This window comes from Camelus dromedarius, chromosome 4, assembly GCF_036321535.1.
Source record: "Camelus dromedarius isolate mCamDro1 chromosome 4, mCamDro1.pat, whole genome shotgun sequence".
NCBI lineage: Eukaryota > Metazoa > Chordata > Mammalia > Artiodactyla > Camelidae > Camelus > Camelus dromedarius.
In genome coordinates this window covers 47,107,908-47,124,148 of record NC_087439.1, presented here as the reverse complement: position 1 = coordinate 47,124,148, position 16,241 = coordinate 47,107,908, and the positions used below count along the sequence as shown (strand labels likewise).

General features: G+C 46.3%; 1 protein-coding gene across 9 annotated transcripts in view; it reads right to left on the bottom strand.

Moving 5' to 3' along the window:
• RAPGEF4 (Rap guanine nucleotide exchange factor 4) overlaps positions 1-16,241 on the bottom strand; it is a 273,372-nt gene that overhangs the window by 61,667 nt on the left and 195,464 nt on the right. For all 9 annotated transcript variants that reach the window (XM_064484913.1, XM_031451662.2, XM_031451663.2 and 6 more), the window contains 2 exons: positions 2,712-2,796; positions 835-895 (listed from right to left, as the gene is read on the bottom strand). In XM_064484913.1, coding sequence (XP_064340983.1) covers positions 835-895; positions 2,712-2,796 — 146 coding nt within the window. The remainder of the gene's footprint in view (positions 1-834; positions 896-2,711; positions 2,797-16,241) is intronic.

The following is a 16,241-nucleotide window of genomic DNA, read 5'->3' as shown; positions in this document are numbered from 1 at the left end:
AAAATGTCTCTTGAAAAGTTAACAGGTGTCCATTAAAAGTGTTTTCTACACTTCATTAGGTTTAGGATGTGTTGGTTTAAATAAAGTGAAATTTTTCTTTATTGAAGAACTTCTGGCAAACATGGCATGCTGACATGGCTTACAATTCTCTAGGACAGATCAGAGGAGGCATCTCCTGACCTGAACAGAGCACTAACCACGTTTTTCAAAAAGGAGACTGTAGGATGAGTGGGAAATGCCAGCTGCAATAATTCTGCTCACACTTATTACTATTAAATTTCAATTTCTTGCTTCCAAAGATGATCATAGAACTAAACTACAGTCTGGATACGGGACGGATACTACGAATTAGTCCATAAATATTTGGGGCAAAGGAATTCTCTCAGGCTTGGATCTGACAGTGGAAGTGAGAGAAGAAAAAGAAAGCAGGAGAGTTTGACACTCTAAATGGTAATCTCAAGAGGTCGATTAGTTCTTCCAAAGCCACAAACTAAAGTGAGGGCACTGTGGAAAGGTTTTGCCTGTGGTCCCGCGGGAAGAGCAGTGATTTCATCCCACCCTCTTTAAACATGGCCTTGAGCCAGCAGGGCAGGGAGCAAGTGGAGACTCAGGCTGGCGACCGCTGCCACACTGGTACCCGGAAACCACCGCGCAGCAGAGGAGCGGACGCTTGCTGGGAGTAATCACAGGTCCAGAAAAACAAACGAGCCACGTGACGTCCTGCCAAGTCGGACCCAGGCCCAAGAGAGGGGAGTATTTGCAGGCAGCCCCCCCGGGGGACATCCTCGGTTGGGGGCCAGCCAGGCACGATGCTGGATTATAGCTTTCACTTACACACGGTTCCTCCTTTGGCGTGAGACTCAAAAATGAGAACACCTGCCAACTCCCGTTTAACCTAGAAGAAAAAGAGGAAGAATGCAGGGAAAGACCAGATGCTGGGGGGCTGGGGAGGGGCTCGCTGTCTTTCTGAACGGTGCTCACTTCTGCGTGGCCGCCTCCCACCTCGCTGGCTGCTGCTCCCGTCTAGAACCACTTTCACTAGACGTGCCCCACTAGATTCTTAGAGCTTCTACACACACACTTTCATAAGCTAATTCATATGAGACAATCTGCATGGAGACTGTTAACACGTGGTTCCCCACATACGAACCAGCCAGCTTCTCTGCCTACCTTCTGTCTGGGTGAGAGCAATCTCATACGACTCTGTTGCCACTGAAGGCTCTTCCTTGCATCACACATCACACATCAGTGCACACATGTTGGAATACTCAATGTCTTGAAGTTGAATAATTAAGTTTAAATGTGTGAGCAGATTTACATTCTTAGCTATTTTTTAAAAATGCCAAATTATGATACCAAATTATGGCTCTATCCCTCTAAGAACCAAATAACCTGAGGACTTCCACCGTGCCTGGGTACCTGGGGTTTGAGGTAGAAGACTCCTCTTCTCCTCTGCCCTCCATCCTCCCAATCCCACCAAGGCTGGGGAGGTCAGAGCACGTGCGAGCTGGGGACCAGGAGCACAGCAAGGGAGAGGGGTCCTCCCCCACTTCACTCCCCAGCATGAGTTCGTGGAGCTCGGCTGCTTGCCCCCACAGAGCTGGGAGCTTCCTGGGTGAGGGTCCCGGGCACCAGACCTATCCCACCATGGAGAGAGTGAAGATGACAGGGCAGTGGTGGGTGGGAGGGGAGGCTGGGCTGCACCAGAGCCCTGGATCCTCCACACAGGTGGGCAAGCTTCTGGTCCCCAGAAGTGCAGGGGCTGGGAGGGGTGGGAAGGCACCCCTGTCTGGGTGGAAAGGGAGAGTGTCTGGAGCCCTCCTGCTGAGTGTTGTAGCAAATGCCTCACTGCTCTTGGCAAAGACCCGAACTTTACCCGCCAGGGTAGGGACTGCAGGCACTGCCACCGTGTGGCAGCATAATATCACCCAGCGAGCAGGGGATGAAAGATATTAGCATGTGGAGAAGCTCAGTGTATAATCGGCGAACACATTATATACCCTGTACATGTTGAAACAACTTCTTTATTATTATTACTATTGAATTATTAGCACATAGGAAACTTGTGCTGCCTGGGAATCCTGTTTCTATGTCTCTCCCACGGCAGGAGGCATTTCTCCCCATGTGCAGGCCAAATTTCTGTCCACAGCTTTTCTAAAGACCCTAATCAGGTAAAAGTTCAGAGTCAGATACAGCCCTTGGCCATTTTTCACCAGCAGGTACTGCTCTTGTGCCCTAAAGTGCCTGAACTAATGTTCTCTTGCACCTTCTGCTTCCTTTTTTCAATTTGGCAGCAAGTCTGGGCAGAGCTGGCCCCTTGGGCCAGGGCAGGTCATCCCGATTCCTCCCCCCACCCCCACCCCAGCTCTAGGTTTCATGGAAGGGACTGAAAACCCCTCCTAAGGCCTGGCTCTCTTGCCCAACTAAGCAGGTTCCAAGCCTCGGGAAGTGTGAAGCATGTGTTCCAGCTCTCCTCACGTGAGGCTGCTCTGGTGTTTAGGGTAGCTTCTAGTAACATGATAACACTTGATCCTTTGCTGGTGACTGTGCTTGGGTGTAACTTCCTTAGCATCTCACGAGAGAGAAGAGGGGTGAGGTATGAGGTAGAATTCGGGCATTCTTGACCCTCCTCTCACTATAATGCCCTCCAGCCCTAACAGGGCATCTAGCTCAAAGTCTCCTCCACCACGCTCGACCAAGAGGCAACTTACTGTGGTGGACAGATGGGATAAGGCTTTAATGTGAAGGAGTTCTTCGTAGATAATTTCCAGGTCATCCATGGTCCTCTGGCCAGGTCTACAAAGAAAAAAGGAATAAGGAAATAACGAGAAAAAAAGTCATCACTAAAGCCTGAAATAGAGAGGTGTATGCAGGGGTCAGTAACGTGCTCAGGGACTTCTTAGGAGAAACCCCTACAGAAAGGTATCAGCAGAGGGAGCAATTACATCATTATAATTCAAAAAGGAAATAAGCGTACATGTTCCTTGATAGAAGGACACGGAAGAAATCAGAAGGACACATATCCCTTCCTTATATCTCTGCTCACACCATGGTTGGCTTAACTTACCTCTTACTTTGTAGATAAGTGTTCCACAAAACTGCTTTCCATTACTATCTTAATAACAACCACACTTGTCTCTCAATATCAGTAGGAACTACTGATTCAACAACATGATGACTGATCCAGACTTCCTGGGATCCTGTGTGTTATCTTAGCCCAGCGGAACAATGATGCTGTTGTCAGCACTGTTTTGGCCTATGTAACATGCTTCTACCACAGGACTCACACAAAGGACCTATATAGACATCACCTCCTCACTCTCCCTGAGGAGGTGAGGGCATGGGATGGGCGGAGGGCAAACAGCAGTGTCTGGGATTAGTAACAACGGGAAAGACAGGAGGAAGACACCTGCTTTTCCCCAACTCTGTTCCATGGATGACCACTGTTCTATGAGCTGCTAATCAGTATACTGTGTACAGTTTTTTTCCCCTATAGTTTATTAAAAACTAGTACCTAATACCCTGCCTTTAAGGATGGGGTTTGGGAGTATTATGGACATTCTGCCTGGGAGGCCTGAGTGGATTCCTAATCACCTTTCATGTCTATAATTATTCTGGAATCACTAATAGCGTTTAATTATACATCGACAGTAAAAGGCATGATTGGTCAGTAATTTGTATTTTCTATTGCTCTCTGCAATATAAGGAACCCTGACTAACATGTTCTTTGAAACTTAAACAAATGTGTTATTAATTCTGAGCGTGCGAGGAAGTCAATCCCACGTTGGTGGCCGGGTGGCATTTACGCTCAGCTAACTGCTGTAGTCACGAATGTTCCCTATCACATACCCACCACCTGTTTCATGCATTTTGTCCTAAAGTTTCAATAATTCATGGTATTATTCAATATTACTGTATATTAAACATTTAAACCTCAATAAGCTACTGATGGTGTTCCATCATCACATTATATTTTAGGATGCAAAATTAGAGTGTGTTCCTTGATCAAATAAATGCAGGGAGTGTTGGTGCACTGAGCAGAGCATGGGATTTCGAGTCTGAAGATCAAGTTTTAGTCTCAGTGCCACCACTCACCAGCATGTGACATCAGAGCTTCGGTCTCATCTGTAAACTGGGGACAATATCTTCCTGAGAGTGATGTGAGAGCTCAAGGAAACAGCAAATGTGAAGGTTTCTGCATATTTGTGTAAGTGGAAAAATCCAGCAAAGTAATATTCAAAACTCAAACTCTTGCATAAGAAAAACAAACTTACAAATAAAGCATGACATCTGGTTCAGCAAATTACAACTGGAACTTAGTCTATTATCAAATGAGTACTTGGAGTGATCAAAACTGAACTGTAAATATTCCAAACATTCCAACCATTGGGGCTAGATAATTTTGTAACCATTTGCAATATGAGGGAGATGACAGATCCAATGGGGGCTAACTGGAGGGAGGAAATTCTTTGCATCCCTTGTGCGTTACCTTCTCAAGGACAGCTTTAATACGAACATAAGAACATGATATCCTTTCCTTAAAGCAACAACAGAGGATCTATTTCCTAATCCTCACTGTACAGAGACAGGTACTAAATCCATGACCCAGGGAGATGCCGGGCAGGTTTACCTCCTGCTAAGGATCACCGCTTCAGGATGCAGCGCACAAATCCAGCGAAACCAGAAAGCCTGGGACCCACAGACACCGAAGGCAAAGCTATGGCCGTGGGGACTCGGAAGGAGCCAGGCCTTCTTAGCGAGGGGCCGAATCCACTACTTGACTTAGACACGGGGATTTTGAAATGAGGACCCTTGGAGGTTTAAAAGTCAACCGAGTCACCTCAGTCCGTCTACCACTACAGCGGCAGCGAACGTGGAAGTCTCAAGGCAGCGTAAGAGGATTACCCTCTCCCGCACGAGGAGCAGCCCTGCTGTTCTGGCTGCTTGACGTCAGCTGCAGACAGCTCGGCCCCTCCTAGAAGCTTGGCTAGAGGAGAAAACGGTCGCCGAGTCTTTCTCACCTCCATGGGGTGGGCTGTTATGGAGGGAGGAGGAAAATTCGGCTGGGAAAAGAAAGCGTTAGACTCTAAAATCTTGACAGATTCAAAGTTCGAATTTGGGGGGCAGATCTCCATGAGTTTAGGAAGAGTGTTTACATTATTATCTGTCAACATGAAATCAACACTGATCAACTCTCACAGACTGAGAAAAAAAGTGCTGCCTTTAAGGTCAATAAATTCTGTTATATTAAACATAATTGTATTTCATCCAAGAGTTCAGACAGATGAAGAAGAACGCTGTCAGACCCTCAATGCAGCAGACTGAAAATTCGACACAGTGGTTTGAGGCTGTACTTTGAGCCATTTTAGTTGTAGGACTGGCACCAAAGTGTGGGAGAAGAGACGGAAAGATGGCAACACTGAAGCTACTTTTGAGACTCACTCAACTTCCCACCGCCTTACACTGTCTGAAGCTCTTCGCCCCTACGTGCCCTCCTGGCTGTCTTCCTGCTATCCTAGACTCTTCTTCTCAACGTCTTTTTTTTTTTTTTTTTGGTCTGTTGTTCTTTTGTTTGCCCCTTGAATTGTGCTATGCCCCCAGCTCTGCTCTTTGTTCTACCTTCTCTCCAGCTTTCATCCCTGTGATGCCGAGACCTAAATCTTTGTCTCCAAACAGATATCCTTCTTGAGCTCCAAGAGCTCCCTGGCCACCAATTCCCAGACAACCCACAAGGACCACAAGCTCAATCTGTCCAGAAGCGCTCACTCCCTCCTTGTCACACAAGGCTCTTTCAGAGCAGATCTCAACTTAGTTTTCGAGACTCACCTCCCTTTCCTCTCTTCGCACCTCCCCTCACGGCCATCTATGTCCTTTGCTCCAGGCACAACCAGACATCTCTCAAGCCCTCAAATGTGTTACGCTTTTTCACGTCTCCAAGACTTTTCACACACTCCTCTCTTTGCCTAAGATTTTTTTTTTCTTTGCTTCAAGCCCAGCTCGGATGTCCTCTCTCCTAGGTAAAACTGGTTCTCTGAACTTTATCTCTCCATGGCACATGGTCCTTATGCAGTGGTAATGACAACATACTGCAAAGAATGGTATTTGCCTAAGTATCCATAACTCTACACTGCTTTTCTCAAAAGGAGCAGCGCATGGCAGTGCAAAGGGCACTGGGTTGAAAACAGAAAAAGGATCTGAGATCTGAAACGTGAACTTCCTAGGTGCCCAGTGGTCTAATGCCTTGTTCCTACATCTGTCAAAATAGGCATAATCAACAGGATTGTCGTGAAGATCAAATGAGTTAATGTACGCAAAACATCGATACTTTGGAAATGCAGTACAAATGCAGGATGGCATTATTAACGGGGGGCGGGAGGGTCAATCTGTGTCATCAGATGAATGAAAGCACGAGTTCTCACGATTCTTGCTCTCTCAGGGTCCCTGCCCAGGGGAGATGGCAGCAGCACCAAGAGCCAGTTCTTGTTCTGTGGCCTGAGGGAAAGAGGGGCTTATGCTCTGTCATCCTTCCCACTGAAGGGCCAGCAAGACAAGGTGCCCATGACACCACTCACTTTAGGGACTGCACACATTTGTGTCATGGTCACTAGTTCATTATTAATGGAGGGAGAAGACAGGAGGAGAATGCTGAACCTCACCTTTTACTCCAAATCCCATCAAATGACAGAAAAGACATATTTTTCCATAGGATTATAAATTTATTCATCTGGTTATAAGAAATGACCATCTTAGACCAGCTGAAGGTCTAACTAAGTCAAGATCAGCAGGGGCCTGGACAGAGATGGCCATCAAAGACCGAGCAGCACCTGTTGGGCTGGGCCTTTCTTGTGGCCAGCATTTTGTCTGCCGTGCTAAAGGTCTGATAGAAAAGATATTTTAAAATCCAAAACAGCACTGAAAACAAGCAACACCACCAGGACAGACCATAAAGCAGTACGATCAGCACACCAGAGAGTTTCAGGAATTCTTGGGTGCCAGGAGGCTGAAGGGAACAGAGCAGCTGAGAGATGCCTGGGGGCAGATGCAGCTCCACACTCCCGGGAGGCCGAGGGCACTGCGGATCAGACAAGGGCAGGACAGGGTCACAGGGGTTCATCAATGATACTTGTCATATATTTCCTCTAAATAAATCTAGCTTTAATTAAATAAAAAAAAAAGACAGAGACCACTCCACTCCGGTCGGGGGCCACATGCCGAGCAGCAGGCCACCCCCGAGTTTACGGGCAGCCTCAGACTCAAGACCGGCTCTCAAAGCCAAATGCCCAGGAGGGGCCTGAGAAGGAAGCAGAGCCCTGGGCCCTCCCACCAGACACTCGCAGAGGACGGAAGGGAGCGGCAGCTCTCCCATGAGGGACATCCCGGGAAGGGATCCGTTCCTGGGAAAGCCTCCTTAGCTTGGCAACTAGTGGGAGGAAGGGGGTGGCGTTGCCTGCCTGCTCCCCCATGAGCCTTTCAGAAAGCGAGGCCTGGCTGAGAGCAAGCCCCCCTCCCCCTCCTCCGCTCCCAGGGGAGGCTCAGTTGGGAGTGTGGACAATCAACCTGCAGAAACCCACGTGGGACTTCTACCCCCAGGCCTCCATTCATCAATAACCGAAAAGAAGAAAGAAAGATTTCCGCTGGATGCCATGCAGAAAGCCATCACAGCCACGGGAAACAGAATGGAACAAAACCTAGGGGGAGTTTAGTCTCTGAGTCCTGAATAACATTCCAAATGAAAGGGGGAAAGAGCGGGAGGAAAAAACCCAAGCCCGTGGTCTAAAGTGGTTAATGGCATCACAGGGCAGGCCACTGTCATTTGGCCATCCACCCAGGTAGCAACCGACTTTCTGGTCCTGTTTACAGCACATGTTTTAATGAGGTGAGAGAAGTCAGGACTGCAAGGTGTGAAGAGACTTGCTTTACAAAAAAATGAGTATATTCACAGTTAACAAAGCAACAAAAACGTTCAAGAAAGGTTTACCACGAGGCGTTTCCACCCACATATTGTTACGACTGAAAGTGGAGGGAAGTCCTAGAGAGGAGGCCAGATGGAGCAGAAGTCGCTGTGGACAACCTGTGTCTGCAGAGTCAAATGGGGGTCCTGCTCCCACCCCACGTGGGTCCCTGAGCTAGTGGCAGCAGTGACACCACAAGCCCAGCCTGGCCGGAGGCCACCAGCCCAGAGCTACTGTGCATCTAGTGTGTCAGAAAAGACTCACCTCTCTGCTCTGGCATCATTCAAAGATTCGCCTCTTGATGTTCCCCACGACCCCCCAAGAGGCCCCACAACATCTAAAACAGAGCCTCCTGGCACCACCGTTGCTGAACAAAGTCACGTTTTACAAGCGGGTTTGTCGTGGCCAACAGTGGCATTAAGTACCTCTCGTGCTTTGGTCTTTGTGGGGCCGACAGGGTAAAACAGAGAAGAGATCTTGCAAATCAGCCACCAGCCTGTTCAGACAGTAACGAGAGGGTCCCAGGACTGACGGCAGCCGGGCTTTCAAGAGTCAGGGGAACACCGTGCCTGGAGCAGGAGGATGGAACTCCCAGCGTGCCTTCACAGAGAACCTGCAAGGCTGGGGATGTGAATCGACTCTGGCTGCTCTGAGTGGCAGCCGGTGAATGCACCTGGTCGTTACTGTCCTTCCGCGGAAGTCACAGGGAGAGGTATCAGGCATCCCTGCTTCTTTACAGATCTGCGTGGCGCCAGGCTGTTGTGGATTTCTCGGATCCTGCTGGGGAAAGGCCTAGTTTCTGCAGGAGATGCATTCCGGCAGCAATGTCTAGTTACAGACAAGATAATGAACGGGGATGGAAGGAAAGGCATTTTATACATTAGAGGGTGGGAGGGCTCAGGTGATATTGGAAGCTGCTGGTAAATACAGTCGTATTAAGGAATTTATCAAGGTCAGAGACAGAGCTCCTCAGTTATTGGAACGTGGGTAAAATGAGACATTGGTCCAGGCACCAAGCAGGCACACTGGCCTGGCCAGTGGTGATCTCGGCGGGTGAGAAGGCAAACAACCCAGCTCTTCTAGATGGGTCACCCCGCAGAACTATCCCCTGGTGCATGGGGGAAACACCCACAGACGTCTACACTGCAAACATCTATGGAAGGCCCGCTCAGATGTCAAAATAAAGGAAATGCTTTATTATTCTTTTCTTGGGAGTGGAACGCTTTATTCTGGTGGCAATGCTGCACCTCGGTCCACCTGGTTCTCCTGCTCTCAAGTCACTTCTCAAACATGGATCATTTCCCAAACTCTCAAGTTCTTGAGATTCACCGCTTCCACTTCCCTTGAAGGAAAGCTTGGTGTGGTTTCCCACACCTTTGCCTAACAAACCAGCACAATGTGTTTGTTTCTGACTTTTCTTCACCTCCCAGGACCCTTGCTTCTTAAGAGCCAGCTCTTGAGAGTTCGAGACATTCCAGGAGCCCGGGGGCTGGCCATGGCCAGTGTACTCCCCAGCTCTGTCCTCTCACTTCCCGGCCACACCACCATCCCCTCGCCTTACCTTTAGCCCAGAAAAGGACATTTTAAGCTTATCAGATACAATTAGGCATTTTCTTGCTCTGATAGTAAAGCCAGTACACACGGGGGTTCTTCCCTTCCTTGGGAAGTTAGAAATGAATACAGTTTACAACTGCAGTTGAGGGTAAAAGCTTTAAGAATATTTGTGAGAGGTGAAGCCATCCCCATCAGGACATGGGGAAAGGGTTCCAAAATTCAGGGCCCCTGAGGGCTAAGTGTTTGGGGGACAATGCGATTTGAGGTTTTTCATCTTTAGAAACTGAATATGCCAGGAATTCTCCCAGCAAAAGTGTAGACTATGAGGATATGGCAGAAGTTTAACATTAAATCTTTTAAAAGGTGCAAATATAAATATTTTCCTTTAAAACACCTAATCAGAAAGTTGAGAAAAACAAATCTGGATGGAAGCAGATAGTACAGTGACCCGCCTTTGTATATGATACAGATATGTCAGGTAGAAAATGCAAACATCTTTTGAGGAGATGCTATGTGGATGCCTGATTTTTCCTTACAAAAACGAATTCTTAATGAATCAGGGAGGTTCTTTGGATTCCATTGCTTGTCAAGTAAATCCACTAGAGAGGAAGCAGTTGAGGCAATTAATTAGAAAGGAAAGATTATTACTCATGGAAAAAAATGAATGAAATTGCATTTGAAGTAAGCAGACTTGGGCTCAGTTCCTGGCTCAGCCACATACACTACTTTGTGATGTTAAGGAAGGCACCTGACGTCGACTAAGCTCAGTTTCTTCACTTGTAGATGGTGGATAATAACATTAGTCCGACTCAGTTCACAGAGCTATTCTAAGGTTCAAAGAGGTGATGTGTGTGAGGCCACTATATAAAATACACAGGGTGATTTATTTTTAGTTATTAAGTTTTGTTTGTGATTCTGGCCAGTGTGTTGATATGAATTTTTTCTACAGTAGATGGTACATTTTTGTACTACATTCAGGTCTGTACAGTAATAATTTAATGAGATGAGATTAGTCTGTAATAATTATTTTAAAATCAGATTTCCATGATATCTTTCTTCAATAATGCTCAAAGAACAAACCCAAGAGGCCATTTTTGACATTTTCGTCCTGGGACAGGTGGTAGACCACAGTACGGAACACAGCACCAGAGTCAGAAAGATCTGGACCAAATCCTAAGCCCACCACTTTCGAGATCAACGCAGGCAGGTGACTTAACCTAAGCCTCAGTTTCCTAATCCATAAAATGGGGATGATATTAATAACTCCCTCATAGTTCTGCTGAAAGAACTGAATTAGAAAGTCACAGTGCCTAGTTCACGTGTGTTCAATAAACATTGGCTGCAGTTAAATACTACTGCACTTGTTTTTCCATTTACATTCCTTGTGTGAACATGGGGAAAGGTAAGCAGCTATCTAGCTCATGTCACAGCTTAAGAGATCTGTAATCTGGAGATACTGGGGGACTTACCGGTATCTTGGTAAGACTAGAATCCAGGGCCCTTGTGCTTCACATTACTTTCACTTTATTTCTCTGATTCTTAGGTCAAGTGCATGTATCTCCAATGCTGTCATTAAATTCTCAAAATATAATTAATTCTAATCTCATGATGCTCAATATCCAGCGTTCCATCTTTAGTCTCAGCCCCTCTAACCCATTCTCTATGAGTAGTGGAGAAACCTACCTACTGTGAAGCTGGCCATGCCAAACCTCCCTTTAAACCATTCAGTGGTGCCCCAGATGGTGATGAAATAATGTCCAAGGAACACGGAGGGCAGAGCAGACCCCCTTCAATCTGACCTTGGCCTAATTCTCCAGCCACAGTCACCAGCCCTCCTGGTCTGGGCACTCCTTCTGTTCCTTGCTGGAACTTTCCTGACATCTTTCCCCACCCCTGTGCCCCCTGCCAGGCTAGGAATTCTTTCTTTATTCTGGGAAGAAGAGCACTAGAACATTATTTTCTGCTGCTGTTTAGAAGAAAAGGCTTGAGAATCAACCTAAACATCCAACAATGACAACCTAATGTATTAAGGAACATTCAGAGGAGAGACTACTCTGCACCTATTAAAAAATCCCATCCTCAAAAAATATTGAAGGTGAAGGGAGAGTGCCATGATATATTATTAAATGCAAAAAGTTAGGAACTGAAAAAAGAACTAGAGGGATAGGCCCCAGCATGTTCATAACAATAATCTCTGTAAGATGCGAACGGCAGGTGTTATTTATTCTTCTTTGACTCTTTTCAGTAATTTCCAAATTTTCTACAATGAACAGATTGATTTTAACAATAAAAAGTCATTAAAACCTTGAGACAATCTTATAATGATCCCTAAACTGTAAATGGGCAGCTATATCCATCTTTCTCTCTCCCAAATCTGAGTCCTCGCGGCAGAAATCCAATGGTGGGGTTCCTGGGCATGTGAACATGAGGGATAAGTGGTAAATCACTTTTACAGGGTAGAGGTAACTCTAAACTCAGGAGATGGTCCACTTAACGCAATCATTTCTTCTGGTGAATTCCACAAGCTTTCACTTAAGGCACAGCAATCTTTCCAGGGAAAACAAAGGCAGTTTGTCATGCAGTGAAAGAAAAGATTCGCAGTGAATTTATTTCATAAAGATTAACTCTTTCAGTGATGCTTTTCTTCTCACTGATTTGCATCTGAGGATGGACTTCGTAACTTTGAACATTCTCTTGGCATATTCCCAACAGAAATCAAAACCCTAGGCACCAGTGATTTTAGTCTTGCTAATCTGTGTTCTGCTGAAGAAACAAATTTCCCTATAGTCATCAGGATTTCAAATTTCACACCCTCAAAAACAGCTTGGACAGGTAAAGACCCTATTCAAACAGGCTCTGCTAATTAAGAGAGAATACACAGCATCTCTAGTGCCCTCTAGAGGAAATGTGTGGAACAGTGGGCAGAGGTGTCAATGCAGCCAACTGACTGCTAACAAACCCCATCCCTGCTTCTGGTATTTTCTCATATCACTTGATTATCTTAAATTGTTTCCTTTCAATGTATGCCCTGTAGCTTATGTTAGGAAATATTATCTGATCACATGAAATAAGAGAACTCAGGTTTATGAGTTTCTGACCCATTTGGAAGCCTCCAGAACCTGCTAACACTTCTCTTACTTGTTTTTACACATATATAAAAACATATATATATAAAATTTCATTCCCCTCCCCTTCTGCTCAGGCCCAACAGACTTAAGCCTCTAGGATTTTAGGGAATTTCAAAAGTGCAGACAGACGGGAGGATGAGATGCAGGGAACGGCATCTACGTCATTTCCCTGCCGCCTTGAGGCTGTTTTCTGACAGACCTTTCTAAACAGCTGAGCACTTCTCACAGCAAGAGCCTTCTCTGTCTCCTTGACGTCCCTGTTTATCCAGCTGGCCTCAAGTCTCTAGCATTCTGCTTCCCTGCTCACCCCACATCTCTTTGCCCGTGGGCCCCTATCCAGAGTGCCCGCTCCAAGGTAGCCAGAATGCATGTTCCTATTGGTAAGGGTCTCCACTATATCTATTTGCTGTAGGGTAACCTCTTGTTTTTAGACTTATAAACAAAGCAAAATCAAAACAATAAGCTCCAAGAGCTCATTTTAGGTTTGATGGCCCTGCCTGGGAGCTGCAACAACAGCGCCATCAAACTGTCACTGTTCTATAGCACTTGTCCCCAAGTGCCATCCAGGTCTGCACCTGCGAAACCAGGATGGGCATTGTGAGTCACTCTGCCTGCCACCACATAACAAGCTAATTTCACATTCAGAATGTATGTTTTTTTTTCAATACCAATAGCAACAAGAGTGTGCCAAAAATTTTCCCCTGAAGCTCTATTCTGTTTTTTAAACTACAGAACATTCTTTCATAGTTTGACAGTTAAAATGCTGCCGTTAATGTAATAAACAGAGAATTTTTCTAAGTAGCCTGTCAAAACAAGTGACACTTTTTTTTTTGCTAGCGAGTCTCCGATTCAGAACAATAGGAAGTACCTTTCAAAGCAACATCTTCATTATACAATCAAATTCTCAAAGTAATCTTCTCATCAAAGAATATTGTGTTATTTCTTTCCCAGTAATTATCAGAGTTCTGCAACCTCTCTGGCAGTGGTGACTATTATAAAATGCAGCTGTGCTGAGTTAAAATATTGGGGGGTCCTGCCCTGGTCAACACGGAACCAATGTATCTCGTGCCTCCACATTTCTTAGTGATTTGGCAGTTTGGGCAGTAAAAAGTCAACGTTTCCAGGTCCTGTGAACATGCCCTCAGGTTTCCAGGAGCAAAGTGCTCAGCTGGTCTCTTTAAGGACAGTAGTGATACCGGCAATTCTCAATCAGCTCAGCTTATTTCCTTCCTTCCTTCCTTCCTTCCTTCCTTCCTTCCTTCCTTCCTTCCTTCCTTCCTTCCTTCCTTCCTTTCTTCCTTCCTTCCTTCCCTCCCTCCCTCCCTCCTTCCTTCCTTCTTTCCTTCCTTCCCTCCCTCCTTCCTTCCTTCCTTCTTTCCTTCCTCTCCCTCTCTCTCTTTTTTTAATGGAGGTACTGGGGACGGGACCCAGGACCTCATGCATGCTCTACCACCGGCTATACCCACCCACCTCAGCTTATTTTCTTTCTACTTAAATAAAATAAAGTAGAAGCTCCAAAGATTATTATCAGATCAAAAAAAAAAAAAAAAAAAGGGTGTGTGTGTGTGTAGAGTTTGAAAGTCTGTCTCACAGAATTAGATTCCTTCTTTTTCACTTTTCCATCTCTAGAGGAGCTGTCATTCCAATAGAAAGGAAATCTAAGAGTCCTGAGTCAAAAGAAGAATGACCAGCTCAATTCCAATGTTTGCAGTTTCATCAACCCTGAGAAGACAGGTAAATCCCCAAGGTACCCAAAATGATGCACCTTGGGATACTGGCGAAATCCATACTTTAACAGCCGGTGATAGGCGGGAGGAGTCCAATCTTTGGAGTGTAATTTTCTCTGAGGAATCTTTGGGCTGCCAAAGATCATGCAGTTCGGTGCTGTGTGGAAGAACAAGGAAGCACAAGCACGGGCTCCTGTTTCTGAGGGTGACTCACGACACCAGCTCTCAGGCTCTCGGGAGGGTGAATCAAACAGCACGAATACCCCCAGCATGGCGCCTTGCACATGGCAGGCATTCAATATGCGCTTCTTGCATCTGAGTCTAATTTGGGGGTGCCTATCCCATTGCACTATAAACTCTCCAAAGGCAGGGGTCATTTTACTACTTTTTGAAAACCTCTTTGGCAGATGTTCAAAATTATTCGTGAATCGAATGGCATTTCTGTCTCCTTTGAAGCAACTAAGAGCCGAGGGAACATCAGAGCTGGGATTATATGTTCATTTGTTCGTTCATTCACTCAGCAAAGGTTTACTGAGGGTCTACTTGATATAATGCATGGAGCTAGGGAGACAGGAATTTTCTAATTCCACAGCAAGTTCAGTTTACCTCTGCATATTATATTCTACCAACACACACGACATTTTCCTTTGTAGTAGGTAACGCAGCTTTGGTTAAACGCTTGCATAACTAGTTGTTTAGGGTCCATCTCTGGCACTAGATAGAAAGCTTTATGGGGGAGGTGCAACCCTCTTGTTCAATGCTGCAGCCTTGGCAACTAACACAGTACCTAGGACAAAATTGATGTTCAATAAATACTGGTTAAAGACTAAATAAACAATTGAATGAGTGAAGTAAAATGAGCTATGTCTTTGCCTTGAAGAAACTCAAAGTTTCCAACAATGTTCCTCAACAGGGGCATTCTTTTCAGGGTAGTTTCTTATTTTGCAGGGTTCTAGGTGTTGGGGTGTGTTCAGCATCCCTTGGTCCTAGCCACTGCCCAGTGAATGCCAGGAGCTTGGCAGCCAAAACACCCTCCCACATTTCCCAGCGCCCTTTGTGGGGCTGTCCCCTGTCTGATTCAGCACCACTGTATGGTGTGGGCTTGGATGAAGTGGCAGCAAGAAAAGCAAGAAAGGATGGAGCCAGGGAATGGTGAGCAAGCGGAAAGGACGGACAATGAGACACGGGGGTGTGGGGAAGAGGCAGGGGAAGGGGTCTGACAGGAAGGAGTGTGGTTTCGCGTGGCGGCGCCCATCTGAGCTCCCTGCACCCCGGGGATTCTCCCGTGTTCCTTGGTCACACGCCCCTGTGGTCCTTCAGGGCAGAGAGAAAATTAACTTTTGGGCAAGTTTCTTGGCCACGACTCATGATTAGGTAAGGGAAGCTCTGGCTTTTCTGTTTGCTATTTTGGATTTTCCAGCCAAATTTTATTTGAAGAAAGGGTTTTGACGCTAAAGGGCCTGAAAACCATGGTTCTGGAGTAAAGATGATGATGCCAACTGGGTGGAGGGAAGGCCTTTGAAACACATGGTGCAGGATATTATGACCCAAGAGGAAGTCTTGACAAAATACAGTGGGACGAAAAATGAGATATGTTGAAGAGCCTTTCGGCAGCCTGGAGTAAGGACAAGTTAAGGGGAAGAATCCCAGGGAAAAGAAAGGGGGCAGTGCTGAGAGGCTGGTGTGAGCTGGAGTGCAGGGCCCACACTGGGGAAGCTGGGGAGGGGTCCCCTGCCCAGTGCACACACGAGACGTGGGAAGGGTGATGCTCCTGCCGAGACCCGCGGGTAAGTGGAGGTTGGCCAGGCCAGTGACTCAGTGTCGACACCCACAGCTGGTGGCACTGGCTGCCGGGTGGAGAGCGGTTCCACTTCCAGCAG